Source organism: Dreissena polymorpha, chromosome 2 (genome assembly GCF_020536995.1).
Source record: "Dreissena polymorpha isolate Duluth1 chromosome 2, UMN_Dpol_1.0, whole genome shotgun sequence".
Lineage (NCBI taxonomy): Eukaryota > Metazoa > Mollusca > Bivalvia > Myida > Dreissenidae > Dreissena > Dreissena polymorpha.
In genome coordinates this window covers 152,471,724-152,487,662 of record NC_068356.1, presented here as the reverse complement: position 1 = coordinate 152,487,662, position 15,939 = coordinate 152,471,724, and the positions used below count along the sequence as shown (strand labels likewise).

Sequence of the window (15,939 nt, the reverse complement as noted above, 5' to 3'; positions counted from 1 at the left end):
ATGAGATTGAAAGAAAACACTCCGCATTTCAGTGATTCTTTTGATACAATAAATATTATCCAACCTGCTTGATTGTCACCTTTTGAGAGCAGGAGTCTTTCTGTTGTTTTCTCATGTCGAATATGATGTTTATTTAGCTCGTTTTCGATCTCTTCGCGAGAATCTTCATCAATATTAAAACATGATATGTAAACACTCATCTGGAAAATTTGAGAAGTAAATGAATAAGATTCAACAAATGTACATGTTGCTATAATTACTAACCTTATGTTGTCATTAAACACAGACTATTGTAAAATATGTTTCACGTATGGATATTAAATTTAATTTAATCTAAATTTAAATATCGGATGAATATTTAAAATGAAAGGTGGGTATTTGTTTTAAGGGACAATAACTCACTATATATTTATTATTGGTATGTTTAAGAGAACGCATTCTAATCCTCTCCATTTAATATATTTGAAGTTATTTATTGCCATACTATTGTCCGTACTTTGAATGTATAGAGCCGGGCATTAAACTGCTCCAGTACTATATTTGCATACACTATAGGGTATCGATTAATGTGCAGATGCTAGTAAACTTATTCTGTTTGATCACTTACCCTTTCAACATCGGAAAACACTCTAGCTCTAATTAGTTCAGTTTCTGCCCCAGTCTTCTTGGTAGTGTTTGCCGTCGCTGCCTTAAACAACGCGACAGGAATATCGTTTTCATCTGAAACATAAATTGCAGTTCATCAGCAAAATAAATTTAACATAATTGCTATTGAAAACGTCAAAATAATTATGATAATAGATATTGTCTAATTAAGCTTATACCGAGACAATTATTCGATAGATGTTTCTGGAACATGTCCCCGTAAAACAATTTTCTTATAATTAAGCTATATGGATTGGGATTGCGGCATAAAGTATAACTATCTAGGCCTATATTTTTCTTACCTGCATGCCGAAATACATGTTCTGACATAATAAAGACACGTAAGATACCTTCACATGGGACGATTTCCAAGAAGTCACTCCATCCTTTCGCATCGATTATCTGCTGGTATGATTGACAGAACCGCTGGTGCTCGAGAGCGACATTTATTTTTCCAAGGTGCTTATGGGATACCAAAGGGGTCGAAACTTTAACTTCTGCTCGAGCAGGAAAAAATGCTGCTTGAGCAGCATTTAAATGCTGCTCGACCAGCAAAATGCTGCTCGAGCAGCAAATTTACTGCTCGACCAGCATTTTTTCTGCTCGAGCAGAAAAATCCTGCTCGACCAGCATTTATTTTTAGATTATGGCATTAGCCAATCAGAGCTCTTGTTATATTTGCCACATGGTGCGAAACTGGTTTGTTTTGAAAAATGGCTGCCACCATTATGGTGCCTTTTTCACATCTTCTGCAAGTTTATGTGACGACCTGTTTAAAGTTTAACAGTGACACGCGGTAAGTGCTTTAGCTCTATATTTTGTCTGCAAACTAGTCGATCAAAAAATTGTTGCCATTCGCTTAATAAGAAAATCGACCATAAATGTCTAACGGCTGTTAAAACTTTTGCGAAAATCACGACGATGACTGATAAGAATTGCTCAATGGGTGCGCAAGTGTAGGTTCTCTGTGTCTATCGATTTACTTTCTTAATGATTCTTAATAATTGCTTCCGACACAGGTGCCGATTGCCTGTGATTGTGCCTTTCTGGTTAACATTGTTTACGTTTCTCGTTCTCCCCATACATGTATATCTGCTGTCCTAACTTTTACAATTATCCAAAATATTATGTCTGTTAACCAGTTCTCAGTGCCCCAGATAAGCTGCGTATCTGCGTCTTTCACCCTATTAAAATGTTTAAAAATGCAAAGAAATACAATATCATGAGTATTGAAAACGCAACCAATTTGACTTTTACGCAAATTCGTCAAATTAACAATACAAAACTTCGATTAAAAATGCTTTGCTCATTTTAGTTATTTTCTCTTTGGAATTGTTATCGTAATGCGGTGACGCTTACATTCAGCAAGCTCAGCAAACGGTCATAGTAATTAGTTATTCAAACGCTATGCGTTTTCAATCTGACCTAATTCGTCGCTCATTGTGCATGTATTTGTAAAGCGTCTGTACTTTCAGTTTCTATTACAATGCGAAATAAAAATAGCTAAGAGAGGTCGATAGACGTCCGAGATTGTTGCGCCAAAATATCAGCCGATCGCAAACTTTTTCGAATCAAGAAAGCAAGAGGCAATCAGTGCCGAATCATTCGTGTTATCGATTTTGTTAAAAACTGTGTATACAGCAAATGAGTTGACATCCAAAAAACATGATGGAAAGTCTGTGACTTAACAAACCTGTCAAAAGTATAAAAAGAAGTTAGAAATTGTCGACATTTTTTAAAGTTTATATCATGGACAGTTTCAAGGATTAAACATATTACGAAACATCAGTTTTTTAAAATTTATGATGATAGTTTACAGTTCTATTGAATCAATACAAGTGTGCAGCGTCAACGGAAGTAAATCAGCAATTATTTTAAGGTATGCATTTTTATTACTCATTTTACCCTATATGAAGAATGGAATCACCCTATTTTTCAAAATCAATGGTTGAAAACCCTATTTCCCAAATAATTATCTGGGGCACTGAGTTCGCGAGGACTTTTCTCAACTTCAGTGTAAATTATTTTTCACCGAGGCCAATAAGCTTGTTCAAAGCTAACAACAGGTAAAATGTGAGTTGTGTCTGAATTACAAGTTGTTTAATTTTTCATAATTGAAATGTTTACAATTTACTATTTATTGAATAACTTGGCAGTGCATAATTAAAATCTGGGATGTTATTTTCAGCTCTGAACTGCGAAAAAATTGCATAATAATTACATTGGTGGCACTATAATGAGTTACCTTTCATCTGTCCTTCCATTTAAATGTCCCTTAAGCAGACTTCCCAAACTTTGCAGAAAGAGTTTAGGCATTGTATTACACACTCATTTTAACCATGGCATGCTATTGTACAACATGTCTTGACGGAAATAATTTCGATAAAAAATATTTGCAGTAAATAATTTTTCTATTGCGAATCGTTTGTATCTTTTTATCTTTATTCTGAAATGCCCCTCTTAAGAATAATGTCATGTATAGCTGGTTTAGAATTAAGAATGATGATATGTTCTAACAGCATTTTGTCATGTCATTTACTGTACTTCTTAACCTACATGTATTTGAATATTAGTTTAAACCTATTTATTTTAGCTCGATTGCATAGAAAGTAATTCCTACTTATTTTAAATGCTTTCGAGTCCGTTTCCTGGGCCTAGAACCAGTATTTGAATATTCAGTCCCCATATAACTACGCCCATATGTTGTGGACATTTTCATACAAGAATACAAACAGGAATATGTATTGAAGTTTGCTTTTTAAATTGACAGTCAATCGGAGGGTAACAGTTTTTTTTTTTTTACAAGAAGTGAGGAACTAAACACAATTTGCAGGAAAAAAAAATATTTCTTTAAGTATATTTGCATCACAGGAGCTCTGGTGTCCTGAGGTTGAGGAAACTAGTGTTGAATCTAAAACATTTAGCATCATGTACTCAAAAGTGAGAAGCCAAGTCAGACACCGCAAAATGTAAAATAATCTGTCAGATGTTTGGTCTGACAGGCTACGAAATTCTGTCAGACTGAAGGATAATTTCTGGATTCCGCTTATTAACATACCTGATAATAGCATATTTCTGTTATTAGCATATAGAATGTCAAAGCACAGATTAATTCTTAAATTTTAATGTATTTTTCTTCTATTAATAGCATAATTTTTAACCCCAATATTCAGAATTCACTTAAAGTCTTTATAGCATAGAACATTCTCAGAATGCCAAGAAAATATGCTTTAAATTTGCAAAAATATGCTCAAATGCAAATGCAAATACCTAAGAATACAATTCCATTTGATAAATAGTTATCTTAAACATCAATCATATACAATGTTGAATTTAAATTTCACTTTGACGATCAATTATTAACAGATTTGACTTATTGTATGCCCCCAGTTGCTATATTTATGCTAAAATGTGTGTTCCGGTTAATAGCATATTCCTGTTATTAGCATAATTTTGGCTGACATGGTATGCTAAGAACAGGATTCCACTGTAGCAACATATTAATCAGGAATTATGGTTTGAATCCGTGAACTATTATTTTTAATGGTGAAAGAAAATCTCCATGACGCGTTTTCAAAAATTCCTAATCAAGCTTGGTAAAAGAGCACACAGAATAGCAAATTTATTACAGCGCCAACTTACGGGTAAAAATGATTGATTTTTTTTATATTCCGTAAAGACAAATGCCGCATCATATCCTATGGGTGATTTAAAAATTAATGAAGCCTAAATAAAACATGCATTTATTTTCTTACCATTAAGCATGTTTGAGTTCTTTTTCTATCTTACAGAAGTGTTTCCATGTGATTAACTTAAATGTGAAAATTCTTCTCAATAACTTTCTTCATTAACAAAATATATTGAAAAATATCCTTAAAATTGCCCCAAGTGTACTGGTTTTGCGTGACATTTTATGTAAAAGGCAATCTTCAATTCTATACTTCAATAAAACTTTCAGAAATATTAGGTATTGCCATCATTTAATGAATATAAAAATTCATATGCTTTAAGAAAAATAAAACAATGCTTCTTACTTAGGTTGATATCTTTTGTAGCAAGTGTTCAAAGCAATGATGTTCTTGTCAATTTTGTGCCACAATTTTCAACTCTCTTCATGTATATTAAGAGATGGGATCATAAAGTGCTTCAATATTTATAGGCAAAAAGTGTCCTTTTAACCTGTCACATGTTTTTTCTACACATTTGTACAGGTATTTATACAATTATTTGTTCATGTAAATTTTGAACAGCTGAATACTAAATGTGGTCAGAATTTGTCCCTGTCACAAGTGTACATTTTGCAAGAAAGTTATTTTAAATTTTTCATAAGATAGAATTTTCAAGGTTTTACATCATTTTCTTCAAACCATTAATGCTTATCACTAGATGTACTGAAAATTTGATGCCAAAACCTTGTGAACTTTTTTTGCAAGACAAATATTGCATTGTACCAAGTGTACGAATTTTTTATCATGTTTGATGGACAGGTGATAGCTTTTAAAAAATAAACAAAGGCACTAATTTTCTGGAAAGAAGTTCACAGAAGATGTAATCTCCAAGAGAAAAAGGTGTTGTCTTCACTCTGGGGGTTAACTACTCTTATTATATGGGTATGTCTCCATATTTTGTCTTCAGAAGAAAAATATAAGCATATAAATGATAATGTGTGGGAATTATATTTGACTTTACCATAACATTATTACAAAAACACGTTTCCTCTTCTCAAATTAATGTCAATTTTAATCAAAATGTTTCTCCAATTATCTTCAATGTTAGCCTGAAGTTGGTTATTAAATGTTGTACATGTACACTTGGGACACAAAATGAATGTTTTTCTTATAAACCTCAAGAAAGTGAAAACAAACTTACATTATAGCGGAATTAATGATTAAATTTTGATTTAATAAAGCATTCAAAAGCAACTGAAAAAAAGCCAATATAAAAGTTGAACATGGTCAAATGTCAAATATGATGGATGAAAAAGTCTTTCAGACACTTATAATTAAACCACGCAGACTGTCACCCTTGTGGTACAATTCCTACACATCTAAACTAAAAACCATGTTAAAACCTTCGATAAACAACGGTACAGCACTTATTATTATTTCATTCATTTTTAATGACACATTACCAAAATATATAGAGGATATATTGTATTACAGAGGAAGGTCAAGTAAGAGGACATCGTGTTTAATGTATAAAGTATAAAAAGAACAAGGTCTAATTTATAAAGAACAAGGTCCGATATATAGAGAATATAATGTTTAATATATAGAGAGCAAGGTCTAAATATAGAACAGTGAATGATATGTGTCTTGTTCTGAGAAAACTGGGCTTAATTCATGTGCGTAAAGTCTCGTCCCTGATTAGCCTGTGCAGACTGCACAGGCTAATCAGAGCCGAGACTTTCCGCTTTTATGGTATTTTTAGTTTGAAGGAAGTCCCTTCTTACCAAAAATCAAGTTTAAGCGGAAAGTGTCGTCCCTGATAAGCCGGTGCGGACTGCAAAGGTTTATCTGGGACGACACTTTACGCACATGAATTTAGCCCAGTTTTATCAGAACAAGACACATATTATAGAAAACGAGGTCAACTGTTATGAAAAAATATAAACATGTATTTGTATACAGAACCATGTTCAATATTTATAGAAAAGCGTCCAATATATAGAGAACACAATATTAGATCAACTTCAAGTATAGAGAGCAATGTCTTATATATATATCAAATTCCAACATATAGAAGAGGCATAATGTCTTATATTTAAAGATCAAGGTCAATGCCATAGAGAACAATGTTTAATATGTAGAGAACATCATTTGATATGTAGAGAACAAGGTATGCTACCCATTTGTATAGAGAACAATGCCCAGCATATAGATCTCCAGCATATAGAGAGCAATTTATAATAGATCTTTATTATATAGAACAAGATAAATTATGAAACCAAAGTAAAATATATACAACTATGTGAAAAATATTTAAAACCAGGTCAAATGTATCTACAATTTGTGAAATATATGTGTTGTTTTATTGAAAATACAGATCTATGACAGACTGCATAATTATGGAGATTCCTTATGCCTCTGATATCCCATCGGTTATAAACATATTTAGGGCCACAAAAATACCTCAAATGAAATACATATAAAAGTTATGCTATTTTTCTTCAGATTTTCATCCATTTTGAAAATGTCCCAAGTGTACAGATTTGGCCTAAAATCATGCTAGATCGTTTCAGCAAACAATTCAAGTTCCCTGTAACTTATCTTATAATTTTATAAGAATATTTTATGCAAATTTAATTTGTATTCTATATTACTGACTGTTTGGGTATTTCTTAGAATAAATGATAACTAAAGTTGTCGAGTACAAATAACCTTAAATCTCTAAACATCAACCTTAAATCATCAAACGGACACAGAACATTATTTGGGGAAACATTAATTTGTATAGTCAAATGTAATACAAATTTAAAAAGTATTTATATATGTTGAATGGTTTGCTTATTTAACTTGTATACAAAAGTCATGTAAGTGTCCCAAGTGTACACATGTTTGAAAATTGTATACAGTTTTGGCAAAAGCTAGTTTTTGCAGATTTTCTTATATAATAAAAAAAAACTTCACATATATTTGAAGGTCATCCTATATTTTGATAAATCTGAGTTTTTCCTTTAAGATACACTGCTTTGAGGCCAGGTAAAAAACTTTTAGGAGTATAGTTTTGAAAAATATGTGTTAAAAAACATGAAAATTTAATTTTTCCATATTTTTTTTTTAGAACACTTCTGATTTTGTATTTAAATTTTGCTTAAGAACATACTGCATGTTGACAAAACACACAAAATATTGATAACATGTTTTAATGGGATTTTATTAAGTGCAAAAGACATGTACATTTATAAAAAAAAAATCAAAACATTTGGTTAACATCTTTTGTTGTGAAAAAGTGATTACATCTGACAGAACGGCCCTACTCATTTATAAAACTTGAACCCTTTCCCTATGCAATACAAACAAAACTGTTGCCATAACTTAACATCTAAAATTTGAGAAATTTTTTCATTTAGGCTTCAATATCCTAACGCTTTTCGGAGAAAAAGTGGGGATATTGTGGTTATCTCCGTCTTCTGTCCGTCCTGGCCACTTTCTCCTCCTACACTATAAGCACTAGAACCTTGAAACTTACACACATGGTAGCTATGAGCATATGTGCGACCCTGCACTATTTGGAATTTTGATCTGACCCCTGGGTCAAAAGTTATGTGGGTTGGGGTGGGGCCGGGTCAGAGATTTTTACTCATTTTTATGCCCCTGGATCAAAAGATCGGGGGTATATTGTTTTTCGCCTGTCTGTCATTGTATGTGTGTGTGTCCCAAAACTTTAACCTTGGTCATAACTTTTGCAATATTCAAGATAGCAACTTGATATTTGGCATGCATGTGTATCTCATGGAGCTGCATATTTTGAGTGCACCGGAGACTACACCGAATGTCTTCAAATTGATACTGAAGCTCTCTTATGGCAATACGGATAATCTCAACTATACATGGCCCCATTACCAACCCTGGGGTGCCCCGCCCACATTGGCCACGCCCACATAGACCACGCCCACCCAAAATTGCCTTTTACTATAATTTCTTCATTTCTACACCGATTCACTTCAAATTGATACTGAACCTCTCTTATGACATTATGGTTAATCTCAACTATGCATGGCCCCATAACCAACCCTGGGGCACCCGCCCACATAGGCCACGCCCACCCAAAATTGCCTTTTACTATAATATCTTCATTTCTACACCGATTCACATCTAATTGATACCGAACTTCTCTTATGACAATACGTTCAATCTCAACTATGCATAAAACCATTACCAACCCTGGGGGAGCCCTGGGTCAAACATGCGGCGTGGGGATACACGTCGGCCTCAACCGCGCCATTTCTAGTTTATATTTTTGAAATCACCCATATTTGTGTAAAGTTTGGAGAAAAATCAAGAAAAACATATTTTAACAATGAAATACATTTAAGTTGTTTGATGATATTTTCATGTATTTCAACGTTTCCAATGTCCAGATAAATACCCTATTTGTACCCATTGAAAACCTTTAAAACTTTAATTTTGCATTGTTATTTTGTGTTGGGCTTGAAGAAAAAAGATTGACCTGTAATGCAAATGTTTACATTATATCTCGCAATCATAACAATTGTAGTGGTGACCGGGTTTTATCATTATTATATGATTATTAGTGCTTGTGGTCATATTTCAGATGCCCAGGGGCCTTTATGGTTGGGTTAGTGAGGGGTGCTCCCTCCCTTCCTTAATTGATTTTTAGCTCCACTGGCCAAAGGCCAGCGAGGCGTATGTCATAGTCCTGTGTCCGTCATGCGTGCGTCCGTCCGTGCCTGCGTGCGTCCTTGTCCTTAACTGTAGGATCTAGGGCTACCACATTTTGTATGTAGTGAGATATAGTAGTTCTCTATGTGTCCAATAATTATGTTGATGAAGGTGGCAGTGGTAATGACTTGATATGTCTGTGAGATATGAATGCCAAAGTCTTCGTTTTACATGACATGAATTTTTATGTAAAAGTGGTGGTTCTTCATAAATTCTACATGTTCTTTTCAAATGATGACCTCTACAAAGTTGTTCCAGGAGTACCATATTGCCTGACAATCTTTTGTTTTATTGTTAACTTAAACTGTACTTGATTCTAGCATGCCACTATACTTCTTTGAAGTAATTTGAGCAAATTTCTCACTGTTTAGTAATGTATACATTGTTTAAGGTACATTATAATTTCACATTTTGTAGGTGGACTTCAATATGTATGATCTACTTATGCTGCCACAATGTAAAGGCAACAATCACTGGGTTTTGCTGTTTGCAAGTGTTATGTCCAGGACTGTAACCATTTACGACTCGTTGGGTGGTAACAACAAGGCATTGTTCGATTTGTTCTGGTAAGGTTCAAAGCTGTAATTCATTTTTATGTCCCCCACTATAGTAGTGGGGGACATATTCTTTTTGCCCTGTCTGTTGGTTGGTTGGTCTGTTTGCGCCAACTTTAACATTTGCAATAACTTTTGCAATATTGAAGATAGCAACTTGATATTTGGCATGCATATGTATCTCATGGAGCTGCACATTTTGAGTGGTGAAAGGTCAAAGTTAAGGTCATCCTTCAAGGTCAGAGGTCAAATATATGTGGCCAAAATCGCTCATTTTATGAGTACTTTTGCAATATTGAAGATAGCAACTTGATATTTGGCATGCATGTGTATCTCATGGAGCTGCACATTTTGAGTGGTGAAAGGTCAAGGTCATTCTTCAAGGTCAGAGGTCAAATATATGTGGCCCAAATCGCTTATTTTATGAATACTTTTGCAATATTGAAGATAGCAACTTGATATTTGGCATGCATGTGTATCTCATGGAGCTGCACATTTTGAGTGGTGAAAGGTCAAGGTCAAGGTCATCCTTCAAGGTCAAATATATGGTCAAAATTGCTCATGCAATGTCACTTCTGCAATATTGAAGCTAGCAATTTTATATTTTAAATGCATGTGTATCTCATGGAGCTGCACATTTTGAGTGGTGAAGGGTTAAGGTCAAGGTCATCCTTCAAGGTCAAACGTCATATAGGGGGACATTGTGTTTCACAAACGCATCTTGTTTGTCTTACCTGCTTGATATAGCAGTCACAGTAGCAGCTGGTGTATGTGCATTTTATGTGTGTCTCTGAGCTTATCCAAACTGTGATTCGATAATTGAATATGCCATTTTTAATATAGCTTACCACATATCGAGGGGTTAAAGCCAGAACGTGATAACTCCATTTTTCAAATAGTGGAGAAAAACGCAAAATTAAGGTTTGACAGACTACAACTTTTAAATGAATATGAAAATCAGCATAATATTTGGTTATAATATAGGTAATAGTATTGTTATGACATTGTAAACATATTATATGATTGCATACAATATTTTAATGCTTTTGTATTCAAAATAACACTTACTTCATTCTGGCATAAACGTAAAACATATATATTTTCAGAGTACAACTGTGTTAAGTGCACTTGGTGCTATTTTGCATAAGAATTGAAGGCCGCTTTTCCTATGCCATACAGGACTTAGTGCCATTAAAGCAAAACAGCCTTGTGCTATGCATCTATTTTACGAGACTAAACGAAACATGTGCACTTAAAACAAGTTTATTTTAATAATCATAATGGTAATTCTTTTTGTAGAAGTACATACTTATTTTCGTTTGCATTCTATATTTGAACAGGACATGCAAATGTGTCTCCAACCTTAACAATGGAAGAAAGTTAAGATTCAGATATTCTATTCCACATCTGCATCTTATCTATCTTCTATTGTATCTGGGTCTGGGATATCCTTGAAATACTGGTGATATTCTGAAGGAATTATCCCTTCAGAGCAAAGTGATGGCAGGTCTTTCTTCTTTGTTGCTGTAATTGGAAGCTTGGAATCTACAAGGGTTGTATGTCACATTTTATAGAAGGTCCTTTGATAGAGGATTTGATTTGATTTTATAGAGGATATGAGTTTACCATACTGAAAACTAGTGTCATCAAAACTGCACTTAAAAAACACACACCCGGATCACAATTGTAGTTTTATCAATTATATTTTTGTCCATATAACCTTTTGTCCACTTACATTTACAACATTTGGCGCCATTACAGCTTAAGCTACATGCTTGATATAAAAAGTGTCATAGTATTTCATAGGCACTACAACATACGGAGTTCTCTTTGGTGTAACCCTCACAATTGGTTCCCATTAGTAAATATACCAATGTAAATTTCTTTGCTCATTCTATGGAAGCAGGTACACTATCACACTCCATCTGGGTATGTCCACTTTCTAAATACTTTTGTTCAATGGTGTCTATGTTTTTACATTTTTTAATGCAACAGTAATAACCTATTTTCGATTTTGACCACTACAACAGTCAGAATAAAAACAGACATTCTTTACTGTGATGGGAAGGGATTTCATGTAAGTCAAAAGACAAGTTCCCACTTCACAGCCGCTTTTTCCTTCAGTTTCGTTCCACAATAAACATGTCAAACTTGTGTTTTGTAAACAGTAAAAGAAAATATTGAAACTTTTTCTTTTTCTTTTATAATAAACTTGGCTCACACGAGAACATGGAATCGGTAAAACAGCCTATAGATCAAATCTTATTTTACCATCTTAGTGGGAGAATAATGTCTTTTAGATAAGCACCAATAAAGGCATATTCTCCCTATCTAATTACAAATTAGCACAATAGTTTGTGTATTCCTGTTTAAATAAACAAGATGCAATAATTCCTTAACAAGGTTAGGGCTTCATATTTTGTTTTTACCTTAAATTATATGCACAAATGGCTTATGTTTAAATGATTTAAGTGCACTTAAATCCTTTTGGCTTATGTTTTTCCTCTCAATATGCATGAAAACTTATTGTGCCAAAATGACTTAAGTGCACTTGAAGCATTCTGGCATACACCAGATTTGTCGATAAGCACTTAGTGCACCTTGGTTCTTTCGGATAAACTATGTTGTATTCAAGATGTGATTCCAGGGAATAGTGCATATTGTAGAGCATTGGAATAACTTTATAAAAGTGCAAAAAAGTGATTTTTGATAAAAAGTGCACTTATCACGTTCTGGCTTTAACCCCTCGATATGTTCTCCATGTTGAGAAGCTGCAGCGCATGCGTTAACAAGAGATCAAAGGTCACATTTAGGGAGCTTTTTTGGCCAGTTCCAGTTATCATTCATCAGGCAATATACCAAACAAGATATTCAAAAAACTTTGTAAATCTTATTTGTTTTCTATATTTGGATCTTTATCTTAAATATTAAATTGTTATGACCACCAACACTTTAAAAATGATAGGCTATATATAAATTTAAGCTTGCTTTCTTAGTTCATTCTTATTTATTATTGTGTCCTATCTCTCACACTTATGTGTTTCCAATAATGTGTTAAGAGATTCACATATATATATATATATATGTTTGAAAACTGATTACCAAAACAATTTGGTATAGATAAAGTACCACTTAAGTATATAGGCACATGATTTTTGTTGATTTTTACCAACAAAATATTTGTTGCAGCCAGTTCATGTGTCAACGAGCGCAAATTGTGAACGATGGCTTGGAAAAAATTCAGTTCAGAGTTCAAAGCGCCACCTTGCAACAAACAGCGCCATGGAAACAGCTGTGGAGTGTTTGCATTGATGGTAATAAATTAGCTTTATATTTCTATATAGGAGTCACTTTGTCGTACTGTCGGTCGGTTTGTCGGTCTGTCCCGAAATTTCATCCGATCTTCACCAAACTTGGTCACAAGTTGTATCTTGATGATGTTTAGGCCAAGTTTGAATATGGGTCATGCTGGGTCAAAAACTAGGTCACGAGGTCACTTAGTGTGTTTTAAACCGAAAGTTTGTCCGGACCATAACTATGTCATTAATCGTTAGATTTTTAAATAACTTGGTACATTTGTTCACCATCATGGAACGGTGTGTTGCGTGAAAAAGTATGTTGATATCTCCAAGATCAAGGTCACACTTGGAGTTCAAGGGTCAAATGCTTGTCCGGGCCATAACTTTATCATTTATTGTGAGATTTTAAAATCATTTGGCAAATTTGTTCACCATCATGTGACGGTGTGTCGCGCGAAAGAATTACTTCAATATCTCGAAGGTCAAGGTCACACTTTGAGTTCAAAGATTAAAAATGGCCATAAATGAGCTTGTCTGGGCAATAACTATGTCATTCATTGTGAGATTTTAAAATCATTTGGCACATTTGTTCACCATCATTGGACGGTGTGTGGCGCGAAAGAATTACGTCGATAACTCCAAGATCAAGGTCACACTTTGAGTTCAAAGGTTAAAAAAGGCCATAAATGAGCTTGTCCAGGCCATAACTATGTTGTTCTTGTGAGATTTTAAAATCATTTGGCACATTTGTTCACCATTATTGGACGGTGTGTCGCGCAAAAGAATTAAGTCTATATCTGCAACGTCAAGGTCACACTGTGAGTTCAAAGGTCAAAATTGGCCATAAATGATCTTGTTCGAGCCATAACTATGTCATTTATTGTGAGATTTTAAAAATACATGGTTCATTTGTTCACAGTGATTGACGATGTGTCATGCGAAAGAATTATGTTGATGACTCCAAGGTCTAGGTCACACTTGGAGTTCAAAAGTAAAAAAAATGGCCATAAATTTGGACTGCATGTCATGCTAAAGAATTCAAGAGTTCAAAGGTCGAAATGGCCATAAATGATTATGGCATTATCATTCTTAAAAATCGCCATAAATTTGATTCTCTTGTTTTGTGAAGACAGCATTCAAAATAGTCTGTGTCAATGCGGCATGTGGGGGTATTTGTCACGTCTGTGACAAAGCTATAGTTTGCTTAGTAAAGATTTGCATTAACGTTTATTCAACAAAATAATGGGAGAATGTAGAATATAATCATCGTACCTTTCTGTTGGTGCATTGGTTTTTAGAGCCTTGCATTTTCTTTTAATTTATAAAGGACACGATATTTCATATGTAATATCAAACTGTGTTATAGAGTCCCACTTTTGTCAAATAACCCTGAAAAAAGGTTAAACAAGAAGATTACTCATATTTTAATTTATTAATGTGTCATATAATGAAAAATAGCATTCTCTTTGCTCCATTATATTATTTTGTATGAAAAGTTGTTTTTCAGTGTCTTCATGTGATTGTATATTTATGATGCATAAAACATGAATACTTTTCACTGTAAAACTATCGTTCTTGCAATTTTATTTTCAGAAATAGTATTTTTTGTGAACACTTAATCTAGTGAATATATGCTTTTCTTATTGCAAACAAATGTTGTTGTTTTTTAAGCTAAGTATGAATGACTTTTACTTTATTTCCAGACTGCCAAATGTATGGTCATGAAAAAGCATCCCACAATGTTGCGACAGGCCCATGATTCAGCTTATCAAGACTAGTCGTGAGACGCAGACTTCTTATTCATGGAGTGCGGCAAACATATCTGTGTGACTCGATCACTCCACTGTAAAGACCCGCACGGCATTAAAATGGATATTATCAATATGTGTTGTTGCTCGAAAATATGTTTTGTAGCAGGAAGTGCTTTGGGCTCGATTAATCTGAGAACTCAACAAAATATTAATAAAATCCTTCTGTGCCTTTTAGTTCTGAAAACAGAAGTAGCCAGTTGGTATTACACATCTCCTAAACAAGTACAGCACAATAAAACTGAAGGTTTTAAATCCTACATTTTTATAACATCTTTATATCCACACAAAAATATTGATGATTGTGGTGCTCAGATTGCAAAACCACCTGTTTGGCAAAAATAATGCAGATGGTTAGATTATGATAAGTGCAACAAAAAAAGAATAACTCTGGAGATAATAATTGATATGATAATCATTGCTTGACAGAATCACAATTGACCTAGATATTTATTTATGTAGTGGTGTATTTTTCAATGAGTGCCTTAAGATTCCAAAAACATATTGACTTAAAATAAATAATCCCGATGGCGTAAATGACTTATCATTTCATGTTCATGAACCGGTTTTAAAATACTTTGTAGACTTATCTGCTAGGCGGTGAGGACTTTTAGACCACCTGATAAACTTCAACTTTATTTGCCCTAGTTAAGTAACTGACTAAAGATATGTTAACATAATACTGATGACTGATGAGTCTGTTGTGTCTTATATTCTCATTGCTACTTAAAATATTAAGTCTTTTTCAACGTTGAGACTAATAATAAGCAAATTCGTTTAATTGATATCCCCCGCCAAATAAATTTTGATTATTGATGGGTGCAGAACTAACAGAAAAGTTTATTTGAAGGGTTGTACCCTTATCTCACTTATTTAAAAGTAACAACATAAAAAAAACAATTGGCAATAACTCTTATTTAAGAAAGTGTAGGGTTATAGATTTTGTGCATGACACCTCATCTCATTGATATCTTAACATCCATTAAATTTCATCTTTAAATCGTGTATAGTATCTGTGATATAGTCCTGTAAAGTAACATCAGACATGTACATATGTACTAGGGTTATGTTTTTTGTGCATGGCACTTATTCTCATTGACAATTATACACCCATGAAATTTCATGTTGAAATCTTGTATTTATAGTTTCTGAGATAAAGCCCTGAAAAGTTTCATCATATAAAAACAACAAAGGGCAATAACTCTTATATAAGAAAGTGAAGGGTTGT

General features: G+C 33.6%; 3 protein-coding genes and 1 long non-coding RNA gene across 7 annotated transcripts in view; 2 read left to right on the top strand and 2 right to left on the bottom strand.

The window, feature by feature from the left end:
• Nucleotides 1-15,939, bottom strand: part of LOC127869465 (uncharacterized) — a 314,131-nt gene that overhangs the window by 104,995 nt on the left and 193,197 nt on the right. The window lies entirely within an intron of this gene.
• LOC127869500 (uncharacterized) overlaps nucleotides 1-15,939 on the top strand; it is a 293,685-nt gene that overhangs the window by 122,356 nt on the left and 155,390 nt on the right. The window lies entirely within an intron of this gene.
• LOC127869464 (uncharacterized) overlaps nucleotides 1-15,939 on the bottom strand; it is a 239,366-nt gene that overhangs the window by 104,995 nt on the left and 118,432 nt on the right. The gene's annotated exons all lie outside the window — the stretch shown is intronic.
• Nucleotides 1,355-14,700, top strand: LOC127869489 (uncharacterized). Of its 3 annotated transcripts, none has more exons than XM_052412117.1 (4): nucleotides 1,355-1,441; nucleotides 9,468-9,616; nucleotides 12,794-12,918; nucleotides 14,607-14,700. In XM_052412117.1, exons 2-4 carry the CDS (start codon nucleotides 9,480-9,482, stop codon nucleotides 14,660-14,662), a joined length of 318 nt encoding a protein of 105 aa, XP_052268077.1. In that variant the 5' UTR covers nucleotides 1,355-1,441; nucleotides 9,468-9,479; the 3' UTR covers nucleotides 14,663-14,700. The 3 variants fall into 3 exon arrangements, with proteins under 3 accessions (XP_052268077.1, XP_052268078.1, XP_052268076.1); XM_052412118.1 differs by lacking the exon at nucleotides 1,355-1,441 and adding an exon at nucleotides 1,501-2,524; XM_052412116.1 differs by lacking the exon at nucleotides 1,355-1,441 and having other exon boundaries at nucleotides 7,458-9,616.